The sequence below is a fragment of the Lepidochelys kempii genome, chromosome 3 (assembly GCF_965140285.1).
Source record: "Lepidochelys kempii isolate rLepKem1 chromosome 3, rLepKem1.hap1, whole genome shotgun sequence".
NCBI lineage: Eukaryota > Metazoa > Chordata > Testudines > Cheloniidae > Lepidochelys > Lepidochelys kempii.
In genome coordinates, this window is record NC_136382.1 from 101,132,204 (window position 1) to 101,156,233 (window position 24,030).

The 24,030-nt window shown below is 41.3% G+C and overlaps 2 protein-coding genes across 6 annotated transcripts in view; one reads left to right on the forward strand and one right to left on the reverse strand.

Annotated features, from left to right (window-relative positions):
- The window catches only part of AKAP7 (A-kinase anchoring protein 7), a 138,253-nt gene that overhangs the window by 61,036 nt on the left and 53,187 nt on the right, over window positions 1-24,030 (forward strand). For all 5 annotated transcript variants that reach the window (XR_012158049.2, XM_073337323.2, XM_073337320.2 and 2 more), the window contains one exon: window positions 11,455-11,567. Coding sequence is in view for 4 of the 5 variants with exons in the window: in XM_073337323.2 (XP_073193424.2) it covers window positions 11,455-11,567 (113 nt within the window). In the remaining variant the exon portion in view is untranslated. The remainder of the gene's footprint in view (window positions 1-11,454; window positions 11,568-24,030) is intronic.
- Window positions 18,754-21,192, reverse strand: MSH5 (mutS homolog 5). The gene has a single exon (XM_073335192.2). It carries the CDS (start codon window positions 21,190-21,192, stop codon window positions 18,754-18,756), a length of 2,439 nt encoding a protein of 812 aa, XP_073191293.1.

The window sequence follows — 24,030 nt, forward strand, 5'->3', positions numbered from 1 at the left end:
CCCATTATACATTGCTTAGGCCAGAGGCCAAGTGGAAGACAGACACAAGTTATGGGATAAAGTTGGCCTCAGCTTTTTATTAGTAAATTCAGCCTAACTCCAGGCAAGGAATTCTTGCCAAACCTAAATGCCAGTATGCACTGGTAACTCACATGGTAGTACACTTCCTGAGTTGTAAACAATGAAGCCTTATCTCACAAATGCCAGCAGATTTAAGTCCCTTGACATATGCACACAGAGACGTTACTTGGTGCAGCTTTTTCCTAGACCGTGCTTTATGAACAAGAACATCTGTTCATATACCCATATGAATATCTGAACAGTACACAACTTGCACCACAGGTATTTGAGTTGCTATACCCTGAACCCTTTACAAAGGTGAAAACCCCTTATAGGCAAAACCCAACACCAACAAACCAAGTTACAGTGAACAGACATAGAAATAAATTGCTTTTTAACCTCTGTTCACCTATGGGCATGATGTAAAGACAACCCTACACAGGGGAAGTGGTGCACATGGGTGGAGAAAACAAGATGTACCTTCTTCAAGGGAGAGATCAAAAACAAGGCGTGTTTCACGAGGCAACCTCCTTCTTGCTCTCTGCAGAGGACACTGCTCAGTAAATTAGGTGGCATGACCTCAAGCCCAATTACCAATCTGTTTGTCCCATCAGAGACTGAAGGGTTACTGGGCCATTGAGGACCCACAGTCTTTGAGCAGAACAGCAAGAATCACCCCTTAGATCAGATCCCTTCCTTCAGCCCCAGAATGAATAGGGTGGCCCAGCTGCTTGACCCTGGGATCATACATTCCAGATCATACAATAGGCTGCTTGACGCTGTGATCATACATTCCAGATAATGAATTTGATTGCAAAAGAAGGCTTACCCAGTACAATAGGCTATAATTTATATATGTAGTTGTGATACAGACACAGAAAGATTAGCAACTAAAATCATTAGCTTAGGCTTCTTAGGTATTGTTATTACTATTATTTACATTATTGTAGCAGCCAGAGGCCCACAGAGAGTTTCGGGCCCCTGTGTGGTAGGTGCTGTACATGCAAATAGTAAGCAACAGTCCCTACCCTGAAGAGCTTACAGTCAAAATAGACACAGGGTGGAAAGAAAACAGAGGCAGAGAGGAGAACTGACTTGCCCAAAGTTACGCAGCAGATCAGTGACAGAGCTAGCAACAGAACCCCAGTCTGCCATACCCTACTCACTGGACCACACTGCCTCTTGGCAATTAAATTCATGTACATAAAATACAGAAAAACCTTTGTAGACTGCTCAGAAACAGGGCCCAGTGCTACACTGCCTTACACACTATGTAGCCCCACTGAGGTCAGGACAGAATGTGACTCCCTAGTGCAGTTTTCACAAATTTCATGTTTGGTCCAATTCCCTCCTCAGGGAAAATTAAGGGCAGATCCTCAGCTGGAGCAAACCACCCCCTTATGAAGTCAATGGGAATTGTGCCTGAGTAAGGGGTGCAGGAATTGGCCCTTACAGCTTTTCAAGTGCCTTTCCTGTAGCAGCAGGAGATTGCCTGAACAGCTCCTGGTCAACCAACACTTCCACTAAGTGATCCCTGGCAAAATATGTTGAAAGGCTGTCAAAATGTACAAGGTCTACAAATTACGTATTTTAGGTGGGTTTGAAGTGGTATTAGAAAAATCAGAATGCATTGACATGTTCAAGCTCCTATAATTTCTTTTCATTTTATAAGTGTAAGATATAAGATTCTATAAAATTTGTGTGTCATTTAATAAAGAGAAATTACTGTTTCTAGCTTTGCCTTTTTAAAAATTGAAGCTAGATTGCGAACAGGTTTCCAAGATAACAGAACAGCAGAGGAAAATGTACATACCTAATAATCTTTCACAATCCATGCGTAGGTATTTCTAATGCAAGCTGGAAAATGGAACTAGCTATTTGTGTTACAATTTATGGCTCAATATCAAATTCACCATATGAATCACTATTGATTTAGCTGTTCCATTTTGGGGTCCTTCCACATGTAATTATTTTGAGCAACTTTCCCCATAATTAGGCTTCAAATGTGATATATCAAAAATTATGTAATGGATGCAGCTGCATCTAATGTAAGTGTTACAAGTGACATGGCATGGGGTAATTTGAACATTATGAAAATAAAGTACAAAATACTTAAGAGAATGTCAAATTGTATGAAAGATAAGTTTTCCAATAACTTAAAAACTGCCCCAAAAATGAGTGCTAGCAAGTAATTTAAAAATAAAAGGGCAAACTTGGATCTTACTTGTTAGACTGAGGGCATGGCAATATTGATTTATGAACTCAAATGCAAGGTACTCATTTAGCACTGCACATGGAGGATTGTACTATTAGTAATCCTGTCACTGGCTTTCTACTCTCCCAAATCAAATGCATACCTCTTATTCAAGTCCCTCCACAAACTCTCCTCCTACCTTTCAGCTGTTGTGTCATTTTACACTCTCTTTGCTCATCAACAGCTTTCCACCTGGCTGTCCCACTTTGTGTCCTTCTCTCACATGCCTCCATGACAGCTTTTTCATGGGCCTCCTACACTTGTAACTCCCTTTCTGACCCCATCTGTGATGCCCCCCTCCCCCTACACCTTTAAATGTCTTCTCAAAACCCACTTCAAGTAGGTGTATAACCAATAACCTAATAATATTTAAAAAATCACTTTGCAAACTAAGAAAGTTCTGTTATATTCAAGACTCATGCATTAGCCTCCCATGTGCTTTCATAATCACACTGTCCTTTCCCTCTCCTATTCCTTGAGTCATTATCTCCTCCTGCGTGTTCTCATCTTCATTTTAAATTGTAATAGCTTTGAGGCAGGGAATCTTGCTTTATTTGTTCTGTAAAGGACAACACACACAGTGGGGATGTTATATAGAAGTAACAATAATGATAAAATATGGAGCCCTGCATCAGTGGTATTGGTTGCAGCAGTTGGGAATCACTGGGGTACACAGCTCCTCCTTCCTCTGACACTTGGAAACACCCCCAGAAATGGGCACACTGTGGGGGTGGTACAGGGACACAGATACACTTAATTAAATATAAACAAATAACACAAGTATGTAGGGATAAAATTAGGAAGGCCAAGGCACAAAATTAGATCAAACTAGCTAGAGACATAAAGGATAACAAGAAAACATTCTACAAATGCATTAGAAGCATGAGGAAGACCAAGGGCAGGGTAGGCCCGTTACTTAATGAGGGGGGGAAATAACAGAAAATGTGGAAACGGCAGAGGTGCTTAATGACTTCTTTGTTTTGGTTTTCACCAAGAAGTTTGGTAATATTGGATGTGTAACATAGTGAATGCCAGTGAAAACGAGGTAGGATCAGAGGTTAACATAGGGAAAGAACAAGTTAAAAATTACTTAGCCAAATTAGATGTCTTCAGGTCACCAGGGCCTGATGAAATAATTCTTAGAATACTCAAGGAGTTGACTGAGCAGACATCTGAGCCATTAGCAATTATCTTTGAAAAGTCATGGAAGATGGGAGAGATGCCAGAAGACTGGGAAAGGGCAAATATAGTGCCCATCTATGAAAAGGGAAATAAGGACAACCTGGAGAATTACAAACCAGTCAGCTTAACTTCTGTACCTGGAAAGATAATGGAGCAAATAATTAAGCAATCAATTTGCAAACATTTTGAAGATAACAAGGTGATAATTAACAGTCAGCATGGATTTGTCAAGAATAAATCTTGTCAAATCAACCTGATAGCTTTCTTTGACAGGGTAAGAAGCCATGTGGATAGGGGGAAGCAGTAGACATGGTATATCTTGACTTTAGTAAGGCTTTTGATACTGTCTTGCATGATCTTCTCATAAACAAATTAGGGAGATGCAACCTAGATAGAGCTACTATAAGAGGGGTGCATAACTGGTTGGAAACCATTCCAGGGAGTAATCATCAGTGGTTCACAGTCATGCTGGAAGGGCATAACGAGTGGGGTCCCTCAGGGATCAGTTCTGGGTCCGGTACTGTTCAATATCTTCATCAATGATTTAGCTCAGGGGTCAGCAACCTTCAGCATGCGGCCCATCAGGGTAATCCACTGGCAGGCTGTGAGACTTTTTTTTTACATTGACTGTCTGCAGGCATGGCCCCCTGGAGCTTCTACTGGACACAGTTCGCCGTTCTTGGCCAATGGGAGCTGCAGGAAGCGGCGGCCATTGGCTGGGAATGGCAAACCATGGCCAGTGAGAGCTGCGGGGGGACATGCCTGCGGACAGTCAACGTAAACAAAATGTCTTGTGGCCTGACAGTGGATTACCCTGAAGGGCTGCGTGCCAAAGGTTGCCAACCCCTGATAATGGCATAGAGGGTATACTTATAAAGTTTGAGGAGGATACCAAGCTGAGCAGGGTTGCAAGTGCTTTGGAGGACAGGATTAAAATTCAAAATGATCTGAACAAACTGGAGAAATGTTCTGAAGTAAATAGGATGAAATTCAATAAGGACAAATGCAAAGTACTCCACTTAGGAAGGAACAATCAGTTGCACACATACAAAATGGGAAATGACTCCCTAGGAAGGAGAACTGCGGAAAGGGATCTGGTGGTCATAGTGGACCACAAGCTAAATATGAGTCAAAGTGTAACACTGTTGCAAAAAAAGTGAACATCATTCTGGGATGTATTAGCAGGAGTGTTGTAAGCAAGACACAAGAAGTAATTCTTCCACTCTACTCTGTGCTGGTTAGGCCTCAGCTGGAGTATTGTGTCCAGTTCTGGGCACCACATTTCAGGAAAGATGTGAACAAATTGGAGAAAGTCCAGAGAAGAGCAACAAAAATGATTAAAGGTTTAGAAAACATGACCTATGAAGGAAGATAGAAAAAAATTGGGTTTGTTTTGTCTGGAGAAGAGAAGACTGTAAGGCGACATGATTACAGTTTTCAAGTACATAAAGGGTTGTTACAAGGAAGAGGGAGAAAAATTGTTCTTCTTAACCTCTGGGGATAGGACAAAAAGCAATGGGCTGAAATTGCAGCAAGGGTGGTTTAGGTTGAACATTAGGAAAAACTTCCTAACCGTCAGGGTGGTTAATCACTGCAATAAATTGCCTGGGGAGGTTGTGGAATCTCCATCATTAGAGATTTTGGACAAATACCTGTCAGGGATGGACTAGATAATACTTAGTCCTGCCATTAGTGCGGGGGACTGGACTAGATGATCTCTCGAGGTCCCTTCCAGTCCTATGATTTTATGAATTTAGGAAGTATGGGCTGGATGAATGCACTATAAGGTGGGTAGAAAGCTGGCTAGATTGTCGGGCTCAACGGGTAGTGATCAATGGCTCCATGTCTAGTTGGCAGCCGATATCAAGTGGAGTGCCCCAAGGGTCGGTCCTGGGGCCGGTTTTGTTCAATATCTTCATAAATGATCTGGAGGATGGTGTGGATTGCACTCTCAGCAAATTTGCGGATGATACTAAACTGGGAGGAGTGGTAGATACGCTGGAGGGGAGGGATAGGATACAGAAGGACCTAGACAAATTGGAGGATTGGGCCAAAAGAAATCTGATGAGGTTCAATAAGGATAAGTGCAGGGTCCTGCACTTAGGATGGAAGAATCCAATGCACCGCTACAGACTAGGGACCGAATGGCTAGGCAGCAGTTCTGCGGAAAAGGACCTAGGGGTGACAGTGGACGAGAAGCTGGATATGAGTCAGCAGTGTGCCCTTGTTGCCAAGAAGGCCAATGGCATTTTGGGATGTATAATTAGGGGCATTGCCAGCAGATCGAGGGACGTGATGGTTCCCCTCTATTCGACATTGGTGAGGCCTCATCTGGAGTACTGTGTCCAGTTTTGGGCCCCACACTACAAGAAGGATGTGGATAAATTGGAGAGAGTCCAGCGAAGGGCAACAAAAATGATTAGGGGTCTAGAACACATGACTTATGAGGAGAGGCTGAGGGAGCTGGGATTGTTTAGCCTGCAGAAGAGAAGAATGAGGGGGGATTTGATAGCTGCTTTCAACTACCTGAAAGGGGGTTCCAAAGAGGATGGCTCTAGACTGTTCTCAATGGTAGCAGATGACAGAACGAGGAGTAATGGTCTCAAGTTGCAGTGGGGGAGGTTTAGATTGGATATTAGGAAAAACTTTTTCACTAAGAGGGTGGTGAAACACTGGAATGCGTTACCTAGGGAGGTGGTAGAATCTCCTTCCTTAGAGGTTTTTAAGGTCAGGCTTGACAAAGCCCTGGCTGGGATGATTTAACTGGGAATTGGTCCTGCTTTGAGCAGGGGGTTGGACTAGATGACCTTCAGGGGTCCCTTCCAACCCTGATATTCTATGATTCTATGAATTCCTTGGAAACTTAAAATTGCTATCTCCTCTCACTAAAAATGATACATTTTTGTCCATCATGCACAGTACTTTGTTTTTAAAATAAAAAAGAGTGTGTTTTGCAAAACATCCTCTCCTGTAAAGTTAGAGATGATGTAACAGAGATGTACAAGAAAAAGATTGGTCACAGTTGGCAGAGAACAAAGAGACATGGGCCATGGCTGCCCTAAAGGCACTTACAATCTAGGACCCCAGGTCTTCCACCTATGCTCACATTGAATAGCACCATACTCCATGAATAGTCAGTCGTATTGAAATCAATGGGACTGCAATCAGATCTGTACAGGCGGACCCCTGTGCTGGCACAGAGCTCTGCTGTGTCAGTGGGGCTCAGTATGGGTGCAGGGTTCCATTCATGCAAATCTTGATTGCAGGATTTGGACCTAAAGTCCTTTTTAGTGTAAGTGTGGATGGCAGAACAGAGCCCTAAGCAGAGAAACAAAAACAGTGCAGTGCACTGGACTGAGAGAAAGCATCAGAGGCTGGTGCAGAATTGTTTGTTTTAATTAAAAAAATCCTTCTTTGTAGTGAGGACTAGGGTTGCTAAATACACAAAACAATACAGATCAAACACCTATGAGACTATAACATGCATTTGTTACAGAGCAATGCAGATTTTTTTTAAATAAATGTAATAACACTTCTTTATTCAGCAGATTATTTAACCTATCAACAACAAAGAATAAACTGGAGGATACTTGGAAACCCATGAATAGGAGTTACCAATTGCATTGTTTTGAACATGCATATCTAACTTTGGAGTAGGATCAAACACCTATTTTTAATAGTCTGTTTTTGATGTGCTACTCTGCTGTTCACTGACATTTGCCTGGACAGCTTTATAATCCTTGGCATAATTCTTCAAATGCATGTCCTACAAAGACATACAAAACATTGTTTCAAATGTAGAAATAGGTAAACCTATTGACAAATATCTGGCAATTTAAACAGAGCAAACAGTGACATGCCCTATGAAACTCAAACATGCAAACAAATCTCATACTGAATATGTCCATATCATTAGAATGCACCTGCTACCATAACTAAATGGTACAGCCTATTTACATTAACGTTAACTTAACAACTAGAAACTCTAATATTGATGCTACTGTATTACTTCATCTTCAGCTGCTGTATTAATACCAAAATATTTTCAAATAACTTATTTTTAAGTTCTAAAGGGCCAAAATTCAGCCTGGTTGTAACTTCAATAAGGTTATTAATTTGGCACTTCAATGGAAAAACTCTTGACATAAAGCCAGATTCCCAAATATTGTTATAGCATTCCTTCTCTAAATACAGGAAAAATATTGCAGTCTTCCTTGTATAAATTGAATTGGATGAAAAACCATGAAGGAAAGAAAACAAATGTGCATTTTAGAGTATATTTTAAACCAATGGACACACCTACCCTATTAGTTTCCCTATTTCTGGGTTAAATTCACCCCACGCAGAGGGCCAGCCTCAAGTGAGATGTAAATGGTTCACCAACCCTATGCTGGCCCTCTGCACAGGGATGAATTTCACCTTTATGGGGTCAATTTTTGCTTTGGTGTGTTTATGTAGAATTCAGCCTATTGAATATTTGCTACTCTGTGTTAAATATCTGATTCCGGGCTGCAGCTAAAATGAATAAGTATTTACACTGTCCACCACCACATGTATTTTGTCTGGACTCTCCCTTGGCAGAGAAGAGAAACAATATTTTATACAGTAATATAATACCGAGCTCTTATATAGCACTCTCATCAGTGGATCTCAACGTACCTTCCAAAAGGACAAGCAGACGTTCTCAGTGGGGAGGAAGTTTCTCGTGATCTAAGCTTATTTCTCCCCAAGAATAGTGAGGCGCTTCAAGGGGAGCCCCTTATTGCATGAAGCCCAGTGGGTCTTGAAGGTGGAGAAAAGGAAAGGCAGCTTATGTCATTTTAGCATTTATTATTTTATTTATGGTAGTATGTGGACTCCCAAACCAAGAGCAGTGCCCTTTGGGTTAGGTAATGTACACGTGGACAGAGAGACAGTCCCTGCCTTTAAGAGCTTAAAGTCAAAATAGAGAAGACAAAGAATAGGAGGGGAGACAGAAGCATAGAGAGGAGCAGTGACTTGCCCAACATCATGTAGCAGGTTGGTGGCAGAGCTGGGAATAGAACCAGGAGTATTAATTCATGCTACGAAACATTAAAAATATGCTACTGAATGCATCTGCATATGCATTACTAGGATAGGTAATGGTGAAAATCAACTGATTTAGGAGTAGATTTTCCTTCCATCCAACCTCACCTTCATATTGGATATAGTGGGGCTCCTTGAGTTTAGAGCTGGTCAAAAAAAGAAGAGCAATTTTTCAAAGAAAAAATAAAATAAATAAATTTCTACTGATGCCAGTAGAACTTCTGGGGTTTGTTAGTTACTTTTGGCTACTACAAAAAGAGGGCTGGATCCTGCCTCCCATTGAAATTAATGAGAGTTTTGCCATTGACTTCAGTGGGAGCAAATTCCAGTCTACAGAGATTTGTGGGGTTTTAGTCTTGAAAGTAAATAAGCCACCATGATGTTTAGAATGCGCACAGCATATTCTCTCTTTTCTGTTATAAAATGTTATTCTCTATGGAGAAAACCTTCAATCCTGTTTCTTGCCAGAATAGCCAGATTGGGCACTGATGAGAAAATGAAGAGTGATTCCTCTCCATAAACTGTGAATCCTCTCCACAGAGCCACTCTTCAACCAGTGTTACAGCCTTGACGATTTAATAGGACAGGTCACAGAATCCTGATGTGTCCCCTCTGCAAGTATGGGAGGTTCTACATGGGAGCAAATCTTCCAGTCCACCATGCCCTTCCTATCCTTACTGCCTTGGTGTGCAGGAAACTACCCTAGAATTCATCTGCACACAAGGTAGGGGGTGCACCCCCCCCTAGCCAATCCTGTTCACTCCCTCTTACTAGTTCCACTATCAGAACTCTTGGTGGCCACAGAAACAAGTATAGGATTGACCCCTACGTATTCTTTAAATAAATGCTATCACTGTAGTTTATTTTTGTTTTAAAAAGCTGAAACCACTCAAAAGTAACCCCAAAACAGACCCCTGTGTGTGGGCACGCAGAAACATGCAATAAGTGAACACATTTTGGTAAGGATTTGTTATTGCATATGGGCCCTATACTACAAACACTTAAGCATGTGCATAACTCAGTACTTGAATAGTCTTGTTGAATTCAAATTGGCATATCGTGAAATGTGTGCATAAGTGACGGCAGGATCAGGACCTATATTTTAAATATATGGCCAAGTGACAACTACTTACAGGTAGATGTTCTTTTAGTAAACTGAAAAAATTAAAAAAATAAATATGGTAGAGAAAAATCCTCTGGATTTAAAAACAGTAAGATGGTATCTTTCATAATTTAAGTTTCTTTTAAAAATACACTGTAATTATACCTTAGAAACCTAAATAAAATTTGTTTCCTAACTAATGTTATGAATGGGCTAGGTTTTAGTTTTAGTTAGCTAAGATCATGTATTTTTGCAGAGTGCACTTGGGGGAAATAGTCACTTAAAGGATATGAAAGATAATGTGAAGTTATGCCTTGTCAAATCCAGAGGATTTTCTCTACAACATACTGTAACCACAGCTTTAAATTAGACCAATTTTAAGGTCAAAACTTTTGCAGTGCCCCTTTAGATCCTGATTCTACGAAGGCTTAGGCACATGCTTAACTTTACATACTGTGAGTTGTCCCATTGAAAACACCAAGCGCTTGTCTACAGACACAAATACTCAGGAAAGTTAAGGCAAATCAATTAAAGGAACATATATTAAAGCTCATTTAACCCCAAACCTCTCCTCCCCCACCTACTCCATGTGTGGATGCTCTCATTCAGGGGTAAGATGACCTTAACTTGCTGTAACTTAATACTCATACTTTAACCTGTTTAGTATATTTATAAAAACAGAATAGACAGGAAGCAAGTTTTAGTTTTAATTTTCTAAGGTATAATTTCAGAGAGTATTTAAAAAAACCCACTTCTGATCAAGGAGGATTAAGACTACTCTACTCTTAAGTGAGAGCATCCACATGGGAGATTAACATTCTTTAATTTATGCACATTGATTTCACATGTTTAGTTCACCTTAACTTTCCTGAATGTTCCAGTATAGACATGCCCTAATAAGCACAGTTGCATACATCCTATGTAGTGTTTAAGCTGGCTAATTCTAGATAGTATCTGGTCTAATGGGGTGCAAGATCACTATGATAGATTTCATTAGTCTCGATTGTAGTTGTGGTGATTTAATTTCCAGTAAGCTGAACATTTATATTGTTCTAGGTAGATGGGCTGGGAGGGAGTAAGAGAGGTCAATATAGAAGCTTTGCCTAGCCTTGGATGTAGGCAAATAGCCACATGAAAAAGAAAAGTTCCAGTCTTCTCAGTCAGTTGAACTGCACATTCCACTTTACACAGGCGTCAGAAAGGCAACAGATAGACGTTTGCTTTTTGTTTATTTTTAACTAGCTGTGGAGCACTGGTGAAGAACATCACATTTGACCTATTCTCAATCTTTGCCCTTCACAATTAGGCCGAATTTGGTGATTATTAAGCAAAATTCCCTTGGCCTGAAATGGGAGTTTCATTCAAGTAAGGAGCATAAAATTTGACACAGAGTAGCTTTTCTTTGTCTAGTGAATCCCATTATCCATAACTCTTCTTTTGTCATTTTCAATTGCTTCACTCATTGCAATCCCTGAACAATTTAAATATAAAGGTACTATTGTGGTAGGAGGAACAGATTTTAGACTGGATATTGATTGGTTTTAATAGATTGCCAATTATTTCTTTTTAAATGAAGTAACTTGTGTCTCAGATCAGCTGCAATTATCAGATTGATCTGTTCAGATATAACATGCAACTTTGAAGGAAACTAGAAAGCTGCTTTTCCCTTCTTATTGATTATCTTCACTTTTCACTTGGGATGGATGTGACTCGTATTAAAGTTGAAAGCACATTTTTAAGCATCCACAGTATTTGATATCTTAGGGCCTCTGCATTTTTCATTCTTCAGAGACCATGAAGAAGATATTTCAAGAAAAAGGCATCTTGGCAGGAGAAAACAGAGCTTGTAAACCTCACTTGACCTTCATGAAGCTGTCAAAATCACCAGAGCTACGTAAGCAGGTAAGCTCAAATTTGATGCAGCATAACGGCAGCCATCTAAAAAGTTTATTTTAGAGAACAAATGTTAAGCACTTCAGTTTTACTTTAGCCATATTTTAGAGCAGTCAAAGTTCTACTTCTTTGTAACCAGGTTGACTGGTAAGACTTTAAAATATTAGTCTTTTATGAAAAAAGTTAATATGTAAAATGTTTTGTCTAAGTTGTACCACAAAATATTACTCTTGATAGTCTCGATATATTAACAGTTATGGTCTTTTTTTTGTTGCAAAAGAATCTAAAGATTACAATTATTGTCTGGAGTATTGTTCCAGTGTACCTTAAATAAAGATTTTTGAATTATACGGAAATTAACTGTCCAGCATGTAGGACTACTGACTCTGGAATGAAAAGCATTTTTAAGAATATGAGTTTATAGATCATATAATCTTTCAGGCTGCCTTCTATGGAGGAGTGGGGGAGGTCCTCCTGTTTTTCTTGCAACTGCATTATCCTTTCCCAGTGGCATTCCACTTTCCATTTTAATGGGAAAACAAAAAAGGCAAGCAACTTTCTGCATGAACCAAAGCACAGTAAATTGAGGATCAGCCATAAGGGCAAGATATTTTAACTCCATATTCTTTGCTAAAAATGTTTAATTATGTATGCTGATGTGAACAGGTGCAGAGGAGATCTCTCCAAAATATTTGCTCTTTATCTCAGCTTTTGGTAGTGTAAATGAGCTATTAATTTGTTCATTGCAAGTTATTTATTAATCTATATAGTATTATTATCCAATACTCTGAAATCGAGGTAGTTCAATGGATCAAATTCTTCAATTCTTTTTGTACTTTTGAACTAACTTCCTCTCCCCCACACTTACACACTTCATCGTCTCTGAAGCTTACAAAAGAAAAGGGCGGGGGGATGGGGGGGAGCAACTATTTCAGTAAACCTGGAATGAAATCCTGAACTCACTGAAGTCAATGACAAAACTCCTATTGACTTCGACTGAGCCAGGATTTCCTCTAGGATATTTTGAAAGTGCTAAGTAATAAATATTTGTTTTATTTGAGCTTAACTCAGTTTTTAGAATTCATTCAGTTATACTGAACCAAGTGTTACATTTTTTTTTCCCTTTGCTGAGCTGGGGAAACAATTGCTTCACTGCAGTATTGAGAGAAACAATATGAGCTGTTTAGGTCAATTGATTTTTATAAAAAAATACGTTGTAGTAAATGTGCTTAGAATACATGTATTTGAAAAAACTTTACTAATTCCAAAATTTACTCACTGTTATTTGCTGATTTCATGTAAAAATTTTAGCAGTATTTGTCCCATCTTTTGAGGTGGTCTTGATAAGAAAAGTCAGGAGTTTTCATTATAGTTACAATTGTCTTCTAAACCTGGTAAAACAATTACTGCCTGTCTGAAGTTTAGCTTATAATAGACGGAGCTGTGTGAGGAGACATCTGGAAAGTCAGTTACATTTTATGTGGGACTGGAGGTATGTTAAGCATTGCAACATCAGGGTGCCAACTTCAGCAACAGATGCTCTGTCTAGCAAAAATAAAGGAGATTCCAAGCAATTCAATTATAGTAATATACATGTGAAACAATATAAAGGTGTGGAATTTTTCAGGTACAACTTTCCCCTTTAGACCACAGTTTGTTTGTATGGTTCACCCATTGAGGTCCTGATTAATCAAAAAACTTAAAGGACATGCTTAAATACTTTGTTATATCATGGGGTAAGCCCCCAGTTTTATCTTTAAGATAAACATGTTGTTTTTCTTTCTTTTTCCCATCTCTTGTTTACCATGTGAAAAAAGTGGAAGCTTTAACCTGAGTTTGTTTTATAGTAGATTGGGCAGAATGACTTTGTTTCACTTGGTCATTGAACCATACTGCTTTATTTAAGCTCTTAAAAACTTCTATGGAGAGGACACATATTGTGTGTGCTGGGTGCTATATAAACAAAAACGTTACCATGTTTGTCTTCCATTTTTTGGAAAATAGAGACAAGGGATAAAATTATTTAAATTTACAGGGTTATTATGTATCATGGGGTACACGTAATGTACTGAGAAAGACTTATGCTTCTTGTGTGCAGTTGAAACATTGATTTGTTTGGATTGTTTTCTGTTGACACTGTGCGGCAGAAAAGACCAGTTTCTAAACAAATAAAGATCATAATCCATATCTGGATTATGCACAGTATGTAAATGGTGACCTCTCTTTCTACTGCGTATGCTGTGCTGAATGCCAGGAGAAGCAAGGAAAGAGATACGACACATCCTTTTAACTGCACTTTTATAGTTAACTATTACTTGCCTCACGCGCACAAAACTCCACACTAGCTTCTTTGATTACATAAGCGCTACGAATCGTTATTGTTAATAGTACATCAATAAAGGCAAAGTGTAACAATGGTAAGAAAGAGAAAAACGCAAAGCAATCATGCGCACAAAAATGTGACCCACAATAACTATTTGATCCAAGCTTTCATTCCACTCCTGTTCCGTTATTGTGCTACATCAGTTTAAACTGAGCTATATTTCTATGCAACCACTTTTTTCTGCCCCGTGTATCGTTTTATGTAAATTTCTTATCAACCGCTTCTGTGATGTTCAAAAGTAAAGTTGGAACTAGCGTATTTGTCAAAACATTGCATGGGGAATAAAGGGAGCTGTTAACAGTAGCCTGTTACGTGTACATTTTCAACAAAGTGTTTTATTTTGATTAACATTACAGGGAAAATGTTTACAAACAACACTGAGAGTACCACTACCAGGTATAAACAGTGCTTAAGTAGAAAATTATATGGTTGAGTAAAATCTTGGATTGTAAAACATTCTTTCTTGAATAAAACTTTAAAGATACACCACAGTACTTTAAGGGCATAACAAACATAAAAGGTAGGAAATCAAGGAAGGAACTAAAGACTTCAGGGCACAAGTTCTGGCTGACATGGCATAGCACCTACTATTGTAAAAGTGACACCACTGTATAGAGATCTTCATTGACCATACACAGTTATTTCTAATTTTGTTATTTATTTTAATGTCAGAGGCCATTGGGTGTATGAGATATTTACTGTTTTCCCAATGTGCATTATTTTACATTTATCTGCAGTACATTTCATGTTCCATCGTGCTGCCCTGTACTCTAATGTGTTGGTCCCCGCAGTTGTTAATAACAGAATCAAATTATTGTCATCCTAATTCATATTACTTCTGCAGAACACTGAATAATAAATATGCTAGTGGCTTAGCTATTAAGTGATATGCCGTAGAAAAATACCATGGGAGATTGATATTAAATAACAGTAAACACTATTAAATGGGGTATTTCCTTGTCAAAGCTCTCTCCATCTTAAGAAGCAGCATTTACTATCATTCTTTGTTTCCTATTGTTTAATCAGTTCTTTGTGCACATTTCCTCTTAGTATAGTGAATAAACAAAGCATAAAAAGGTAAAGATAACACATTTTAACAACAGTTTAAATGAATTTTTAGATCATGCAACAACAGTATTACAAGTAACAGAGAAAAACGAATAAAGGTTATGGTAGGAAGAGCATATATATAACATTGTAAAGTAACAGCTGATAGATCAAAAATAATTTAAAATACAAACCACCAGATGGATAGTTATAAACATTCAGGACACAAGTCATTAACATTGTGGGGTTTTCTGTCTTAAAGAAGCAATCCGTTAACCCAACCCTTCAGAGGATTAATGATCTCACTAAATCTATAAACATTACAATTTGAGAAAACTGATAAAACATTCCATTTCTCTATCTATTGCAAAGATATCTAGAGCTTCAGGGGAAAGATAGACATTCCTAAGGAACAAAAATTGTGAAAAGTTACTTTTCCAAGGCTGTAAAATGTTTAATAAAAGAAATTACTGCGTTCAAAATGAAGGTTCTGTAACTCTACAGAGGTATGAAAAGTAAGTCTCTTCAAGAGATTACCCTTAAGACATTTAAAGCTAGAGAAAAGTAAAAGGTCAGACTTCTTTTATTTAATGGGATAGAAGCTAATGAAGGATAACAACGTTAGCTGCTACATTTACATTGAGTTAATCGGATGAGAGAAAATCTCTCTGGAATTCCCCTCCCCTCCCACCCCCCAGTTTCTCAGGTGAGAGAAAGAACATAGTTTACCACAACTGATGGAAGTGGAAGACAGTTAATCAAACTTGGCCTTCTAGGTCCAGTGGGACAATTTTGGGGATGAATGAGTTAATTGAAATGTTCCCCCAAATGCTGATACCACGCTCTCCATTCCTACGTAGGACTAGGAGCCCCTGTAGAAGGGGATAACATGAAACAATTTAGGTCCTGATCCTGGAAATACTTGAGCATATGCATAACTTTATGCATGTGTGTAAGTCTTTCCAGGAATGGGGCCTTCAACAATAAAATCCATGGGGCAGGTACCATATCTTCTATGCATTGTACAGTGCTGGACACACTACAGTATATAATGAAAGAAGTGAGTTCGTTTTGTGGTTAGAGACCTATTCCCAGCTCTACCACTAACTTGCTGTGTGACTTTGGTGAAATGAAGTATTGAGAGGTTGAGACTGATTCAGTCTATTACTTATTTACCATGAGGCTTCATTGATAAATGCTGTAAGGTGATTCGAGCGCCTTCGATGCAAGAGGCTAAAGAACTGCAAATATTATTATGAAATTGAATCCTTAAATTGTACTGCCTGACTATGCTGAATTTCTCTGATCATTTCTGCTTAATTAGGTCCCTAGTGAGTAAAACAAAATCTTGTAATTACAAACCACAGGCAAGACTATTTTAAAAGTGAAGGTACAAGGCCTGATTCACTGTTGCTCTGCAGCTTGCATAGTCACTGACACCATTTGCAAAGTGAATGCAATCAGATTGGGAGTATTTTAGACTCAATTTGCACTAATACAAGTGACTGTACAGGGTGCAGTGCAGTGGTGTATTAGGCCCCTAGGTAAACAAGTCTATGATTTAACTGCAGTGATGACAAGTTAATTGCATAGTTGGTGCACATTGTTTTGAAGACAGTACATTATAATTCTATTGGAAACAATACTAACTGTATGTTGCTATAATTTATCCCTGTTGTCGTTTCCTGTTAATTTGTCACAATTGTATGTTTTGTTTATTTGAAACTGTAGTTGTATATTTTGTAGTCTGATAGCACACCACATAACGCATTAAAGGAAAAATCACTACACTGCAACAAAATCGAAGTTCTGTCTCAATCAAAATCCTATTGATATGACTCAAATTAATTTTACTTGCCATTTTCAACTACACACACTAAACAGATTAGAAGATATTTGGCATTGAAAGTTATGAAGTTATAACTAATTTTTTTGTTAGTGGCTGACCCATGCAAACCTTTCTTCATTTTAAATAAAATTAGCATATTTAGCTCCTTTAAACCACCATCCTCAAGCAAGTCCAGCATAAAGAAAATATAGTACCACTGTCTACATCTTCTGCTAGCTGTACTGTGAGAAGTAATAGCATAGTTTTGGCAATCAGTCTTAGCTGTCAGATGCCCTGCTGTTTTGTTTGGATGTGGCCGCTGGTCAAGTTATCACATCACAAGAAAAGTCAGCACACTGAGTCCTACTTCTGCTTCCCTTATTCGCCTATATACTCTGCTGCTGCTGCTTGGTGCTATGAATGTTTGTTATTACATCATTCGTCAAACATCGTATTTACTAAAGAGCCTTTCATTGATTATATGGACAAGGAGAGGGGAAGTGGGGAAGCAAAAGACTAGCTATCCCTTCTTCCCAGTGCAATTTTCCCATCCTCAAATTTTCATTTAAAATTTGGAAAAAATTTAAAATGCTAATCTCTGTCTTAAATTCTCAATACATTCTTCAATTCCCTTGCTGTCTGTATGTTTCTAAAAGTAAGTGGAGTCAAAATAATAACAAGTTTGTATTCTTATAATATAGAACCTAAGGGGAGAGAGCAGTTCTTGTTTTAACAGACCAAAGTGCATCCTCACATGGTTCTGCCAATGCATGCTGATTCTGCCCTGCAACATTCCATTTATGACAGCTCCTAGCTTTTCCTGAGCAGAGACTGTCCATTAAGATAAATTATGTGATTGCTTTATTATGTGGACAAACAACCAGCAGCAATCAGGGTGAAACCACAATTAAATTTCTACTGGTGACCAATAATAAGCAGAGTTAGAATGTGGACTTTCCCAGACGTATACACTATAAGGTTGTTAAACCACTGCATCAGCAATCCCCATTGTGAGTGCCGTTTTTCTGGGCAAGAGGGTTAGTGGTGTAAGAAATGTCTTATAGCCCATGACATTTCCCCATTTCCCCCTCTATTATCCTCATTCTCAATTCCCTGCACAATGACAAAATGTTTTTTCTGACTCAGGAGAATAGGACACACATTTCTGTGCAATCTCTTGATGCTGATACGAAAGTGACTAGAAGAGTCACTATAGTGTGATGCAACACACTCTCTTGCATTAGGGACTGAGCACTTTACCCTCACAGTACTACCAGCTGAGGAAGGATGTATCATAACTAGGTCCCAAACTATGATCTTGTACGCAATGACTACGTTGTACTTCTATAGCACCTTTCATCTGCCACTCTTAAAGCACTTTATAAACCTTTAAGCCTCAATATGTGCTTTGAAGTAGTTAGATTATTATGTACTCTTTTTACAAATGAGTAAACAGGTACAAAGAGGTTAAGACTTTACCCCAAGTTCACACAGGTGGAAGAGAAACCAAGGTCCCTGACCTCCAGCCCTCCTGCTTTGCTACTACTAGATAAAAAGATTACATCTCAGACAGATAGGTAGCCACAACAATTGTTTGAAACAGAAAAAAGGAAACAGAACTTTTATAATAATGTTTTAAAATTTAAATATGGTGTGGGAGCACTGGTCAGAGAAATTATTGATCATTGCAGAAGTTATTTCATCTCCCCCGGAGAACATATATCCCTCATCCATGGTGTTTTTCAGCTGGATATTGGGTGGTTGTTTCTGTATGTTGGATTGCATTTCATATTTGGAGTTGAAGAAAATTCATTGAAGGAGGGATATTATTCCCGTTAATATGAAATTATAGGGAAATTTTAAGCTCCGTCTCATCAAAATGTTTGCTGTTTGACAGCAAGGGAGGCTTATAGCTTATTGTTTCTAGAGTTACATGGTTACAGAATGGAGGCTGCAGAGGGCAGCACTTCCTGACTCATGAACTTCTCTAAGTCCACATGGGGGTCATCAAGGTCTAGGCAAAGGAACTTTTCCACCAGAGACTTGCATCTCTCTAGCTGGCTCCCTTTGGATGGATGATCAATACGTCTAATAGGTTTTCCATTTCGGATAAGCTCTGATACCTCCACTCCTCGTGCAATCACTTTGGGTGGCACCCCAGCCAACGCAGCAATATTGGCAGCATGGCTAACAGTGGACACCCCCTCCTTGAGCTGATAGAAGAATATTAACTCATCTCCATCTTGGTGGGTCTCCATTGTTAGGTACTGCACAAGAGGGGTGTCAGGAAGGAGCTTCAGCTGCACCAAGCTGTGAAAATTAGTGGAGACAAAGACCTGTGGGCACTGGGTTCCCTGCTTGAGCCAGTGCCTCAGCACAGCGACCAGAAGGGAGAGGCCATCCACTGTGTTGGTCCCTTTGCCAAACTCATCAATAAGTACCAAGGACCTCTCAGTGGCGTTGTTCACTGCTTTGGCAACCTGGTTGAGATCAATCATGAAAGTGGAGAGTCCCACAGATACTGATTCCCTGCTGTGAATCCTGGTGTAAATCCCATCAACTGCCCCAATCTCAGCCTCTGCAGCAGGGACATAGCTGCCGATTAGGGCCATGAATGTTATAAGGCCCACCATTTTTAAGTATACACTCTTCCCAGATGAGTTGGGCCCTGTAAGGATCTTTATTCGCCCATTAGCCTCACCGCTGTCCACAGGATTGGGCACAAAAGTCTTTGCACATAGCTCCATGAGTGGATGCCTGCCATCCTTGATGTGGATGCCATGGCGGTGGGTAAAGCACGGACGGCTGTAGCTATTCTCTCGAGCCATCACTGCCAGAGCTAGCAGCACATCTAGGTGTGCTGTGTATTCAATCACATTGTTAAGCACTGCCGACTTCTCCAAGATCTTTGTCTGCATCTGGTGCATGATAAGTGTTTCCTGGTCTCTGATCTCACAGTGCAGGTCACCCAGAATGCTGTCTAGTTCCTTTGTCCTAGCACTTCTATAATGCAGTTTATCCTCTGACAAGAACATGAAGTCCAGGCCTTCAATCTCAAAGTCACTCTTGTCCACCATTGTGGGCAGCCGTGGAATGGAAAGCAGGAATCCAATCAAGGGAATATAGATGACACAACAGGAAGGAATCCGATTGTCCAGGGTCTCCAATTCCTTCCGTGCCACCTCTGTGAGGAAGTCTGAGAGACCCATCAGCTTTCGTTTCTTTTCATCAATGGTGGAGTCCACATTGGGTCTGACAGTGAATCGGTTTTCTGAGATGCTGCCTTCAAAATCTACCACTTTGCTGATGAGACTGGCAATATAGTGCAGATCATCGGTGAAGACCTGTGAGATGGTCTGGAAGAGCTCGATGCTGCTAGGCAGGGAACGGCATGTATCTCTGAGACACACTGCACTATAAACTGTCTTGTAAAGTGCCTGCCAGTCACTGACCTTTGTATGTGAAAGATTCATTCTTCTCAAAATCTGAGGTACATTTTTTATATTCTTAAGGCACTCTTGAAGAGTCAGGACTGTTTCATGGTTCTGAGCCAGCATGAAGAACTGAATAACATCCAGCCGTTTGTTCAGCTCTGTAAGGTTCCGGGTGGGCCGCATGAGCCACAACCTCATCAGTTTCTCTCCCCACTTGCACCTGCAGCGGTTCAAAATCCCATACAAACTGAGTCCTTCTTTCAGCCCACTGGACAGCTTGTAAACAGAAGGATGCACCTCACTTTTAAATATCTGTAGGACACAAAAAGTATCTTGGTCCATATTCACAATATCCATGAGCACAAACTTTTTAAAGGCCAAGATGGGAACCCCGATTGTGCTATCTTCCAGTTCAACTCCGATCCGCCTCCTGTCAAGAAACTTCAACAGCCCACCTAGTGCTCGAACCATGAGTGGGCTCTCAAAGGGAATGATGGAGGACAAATAGAGGATTTTCTCTGTTGCAGTCATATGAGAGGGAATGAAAGGGAATTGCCGAGATAAGATCCGCTGTTTGCTCACTTCCAGGCCAAAGTCCATATTGGGAAAGAGGACAATTTCTGGTTTGTCCACGTCCCCCGTAGCAGCACCCATATTGGTCAGGAATTTGGCAATGTTGTGATCCTGCTTGGCACTCGTCACTATGCATCGGGGAAGGACTTCATCAATCACTTTCTGCAGCAGCTTGAGGTCTTCGTTATCAGGCATGTCGGGCATGAAGTAGACTGAGCAGTCTCCTGTGTCATAATAAGTGATCCCCAGCAGCCCTGCATACCACAACACACACATGTATATCTGAGGTTGCTCTTGCTCCTCCTCTTGTTCAAGCCCAGGCAGTGGTGATGGGAGACAATGGGTGTTCAGTGAAGCAGTGGTGCTCATTCTAGCCAGTTCCAGGAGCTGTGCTGCTGGTGAAGATGGACATTTTTGTTGGCAGATCTTATAAGTCCTTTCCCCAATAACAACTGACCCCGATCACTTGTCCATTTTATCCACCTCCCAGCCACTACCTGATCTACTTCACTCCTCTCCCTCTCTGGGCCACCTGCCCCTTTTCCAACAGCCTTCTGCTGCTTGCATCAGTCCTCTTTACCCACACTCCTGCTGCATGCAAATCCTCTTTCTTTAAGAGGTAATGAGCGGGGAGGTGGGTTGAACCACAAAATGAGTTGGATGGTTGGGCTGAGAGTTTGGCTTTAGTAGGCCCCAAGTATCCCTAGTTAGTATGAATAATGATGAGGAATGGATCTCGTATCCTGTCGTGACTGCAGTGGGCTATGGACACTACTCTGTAGAAATTAAAGGCTAGTAGAGTCAGCACCTAACTGCCTGCTCGGATGTACAGCCACACTCCACAACTGTGTGTATGGGCATACATGAGTGCTCATGGAAATGCCCATTTTATGCACACAGACCCACCTCCATGGGCACATTCACACAGTGCCACCCCACACCCGCTACCTACAAACCCAGCACCACCCTGGAAGCCTGCCCTCCATACGAATTCACAACACAACACCCCAGGTGATCACACTAGTCCCACACATGGCAGAGCACCACTCCGCCCCACAGCAATGGTCCATAACCCCCCTCCCTGCCCTCACCCCCACAGCATGACCCTTCTCCCAGATCTCAGTTCTCTTCCTACCCACCCACCTCACATGTAGGCCAGGCAGCTCTTCTCAGGCTGGGGGGTTTATCTTCCTAACCCGCCTCTTTCTCCTTCCCCTACCAGCTGCTCAGCACTCCCTCAGCTCAGATTCTCATCAGGGCTGGACCCTGCCACACAGCTACTGAGCTGTAATCTGTATCCCTGCCCATTCCTCCTCCCCTTCCCCTCGCCCCCCACCCCCACAGCTCATTACACGCTTTGACCCCACCTGTCTCCCTTCTCACCTTCCCCTGAAGAAGGCCCACCCAGTAACGCTGCCTTTCTCCCTCCACAGATCATACACCATCCTGTAAGCCCAGCCCCCTCCACACACCTCAATAACCCTTCCTCGTACGGAGCACCCCACTCTCGTATCCCCCTGTACACACAGCTCTGCCCCCACACAGTGCTGTGGTCTGTATTCTCCTCTAGCCCCCACGTACCATAGAGAGCAGCACTGTCCCGCACTCTGGTCCTGCTCACGCCGTACCTCGTGACCTCTGTACCTCCGTACCTGTCTTCACTGCTGCGAGGCCGGTGGCTGATCCTGGCTGTCGCTGTCTCTGTCCCTACCTGGCCGCTCAGTGTTCTTTTGCCTCAGCTGCTCCATCTCCCTCTGGGCCTCTCATTGAAAGCGAGGAGCTGAGGGCAAGGAGGGTGCTGATTGGCTGGCAGGTGCAGACTAGAGGGAGTCTCAGTCAGCAGCCCATCCTGCTGGCCAGCCAGGGACCCCAAAAGGGGGGCTGAGGAGCCATAGATAAAGATATGTCTGGCTCTACACTATAATTCTGTCACCCCCCCCCAAAAGACACTGCCTTTAAATGCCTCCAACATACAAGCACAGCTCCGTAACTGCCTCCTACCTGCCCACAGACAAGTGCCATCCCATAACCCCACCCCCACCAGAAGTGCCAAGTTTTGTGCAGCTCTTGTATGGCTTTTTTGCAAATGTAATGAACTACTATGCCTATTTACAAATAATGTGCACATAATTTGCATATCACCATAAACTTCAGCATATGGTCAACACACCCCGACCCAGACAGTAATGAGTGGATGTGGAGCTGCATTAAATTCGACAGCTGTGCCTGGTATTGGTGGGTAGAAAGGTGATTGACTGGGGATACCGAGTTGAGTGGGTGCTGTACGTGGGGGACTGGATGTTTTGTTGGTCATCTGGGGCTGGAGTATTTGCTGTGGGTTTCTGATTGGTGGAGCCTGGTGCAGATCACCAAAGTAGTGTGGACACTTGTGGCCAATATTAGGCCTCCCATCTTGCAGTGATTGTGCTGCACTGCCAGCCACTACTGCCTCTTCCTGCCTGACTATAATCCCAGCAGAGGGAGTAGCAAAAGAGGAAGTTTAGCTGATGCCACAGCAGCCCCATGCAGTTGGAAGGCGCAACTGCAGGCAAATGCCTACAGCCTGCTCACACCTTAGCTGCAGGTGTGAAAATCCAGTGGAGATATCAGCAGGAGGGACAGGGCTGCCAAGTCTGTGTCACTTGGCATGCCTGTCCCATACCCACTACCTTGTTACAATCCCACATCAAACATTTTCATCAGCAATGCCCTATAACTTCAAACCCCTCCCCCCTTTGTAACACCTCTGCGCAAAAGCTTTGTCTTATAACTGCCCCCTCCCAATCAGTGCACTGAAAGAGCTCTATTGTGTTAACGAGGCCAACAAATTTACCCTAATTGTAAGCTTAATTGTAAAAAGTATATGAAAGTTTATAAATGTCAACAAGCAGGGCAAAAAGCCTAGTTTGGCTGGGTAGAAACCACCCTGCTCTGGTGGTCTAAAGGCACGAGGAAAGCTGCTATAAACAGCCAAGTGGGATTCTCCCAATAGTGGGAAATTTCCTGCGAGTAGAGTGGACAGAGCCAATAATCCCCAGTTACATAATGGCCCTTTGGGGGCTGTTACAAGCCATTGGAAGTTAGGGCTGCTCTAAGACCGCTCTAACTCGTGCTGGGGGCTGAACTGGCACAGGGTTGGGGGGGCGGGTAGCATAAAGGTGGTGTAATGCCACTTTTTCTCCCCTTCTCCTCAGGTCCTGCACTGAG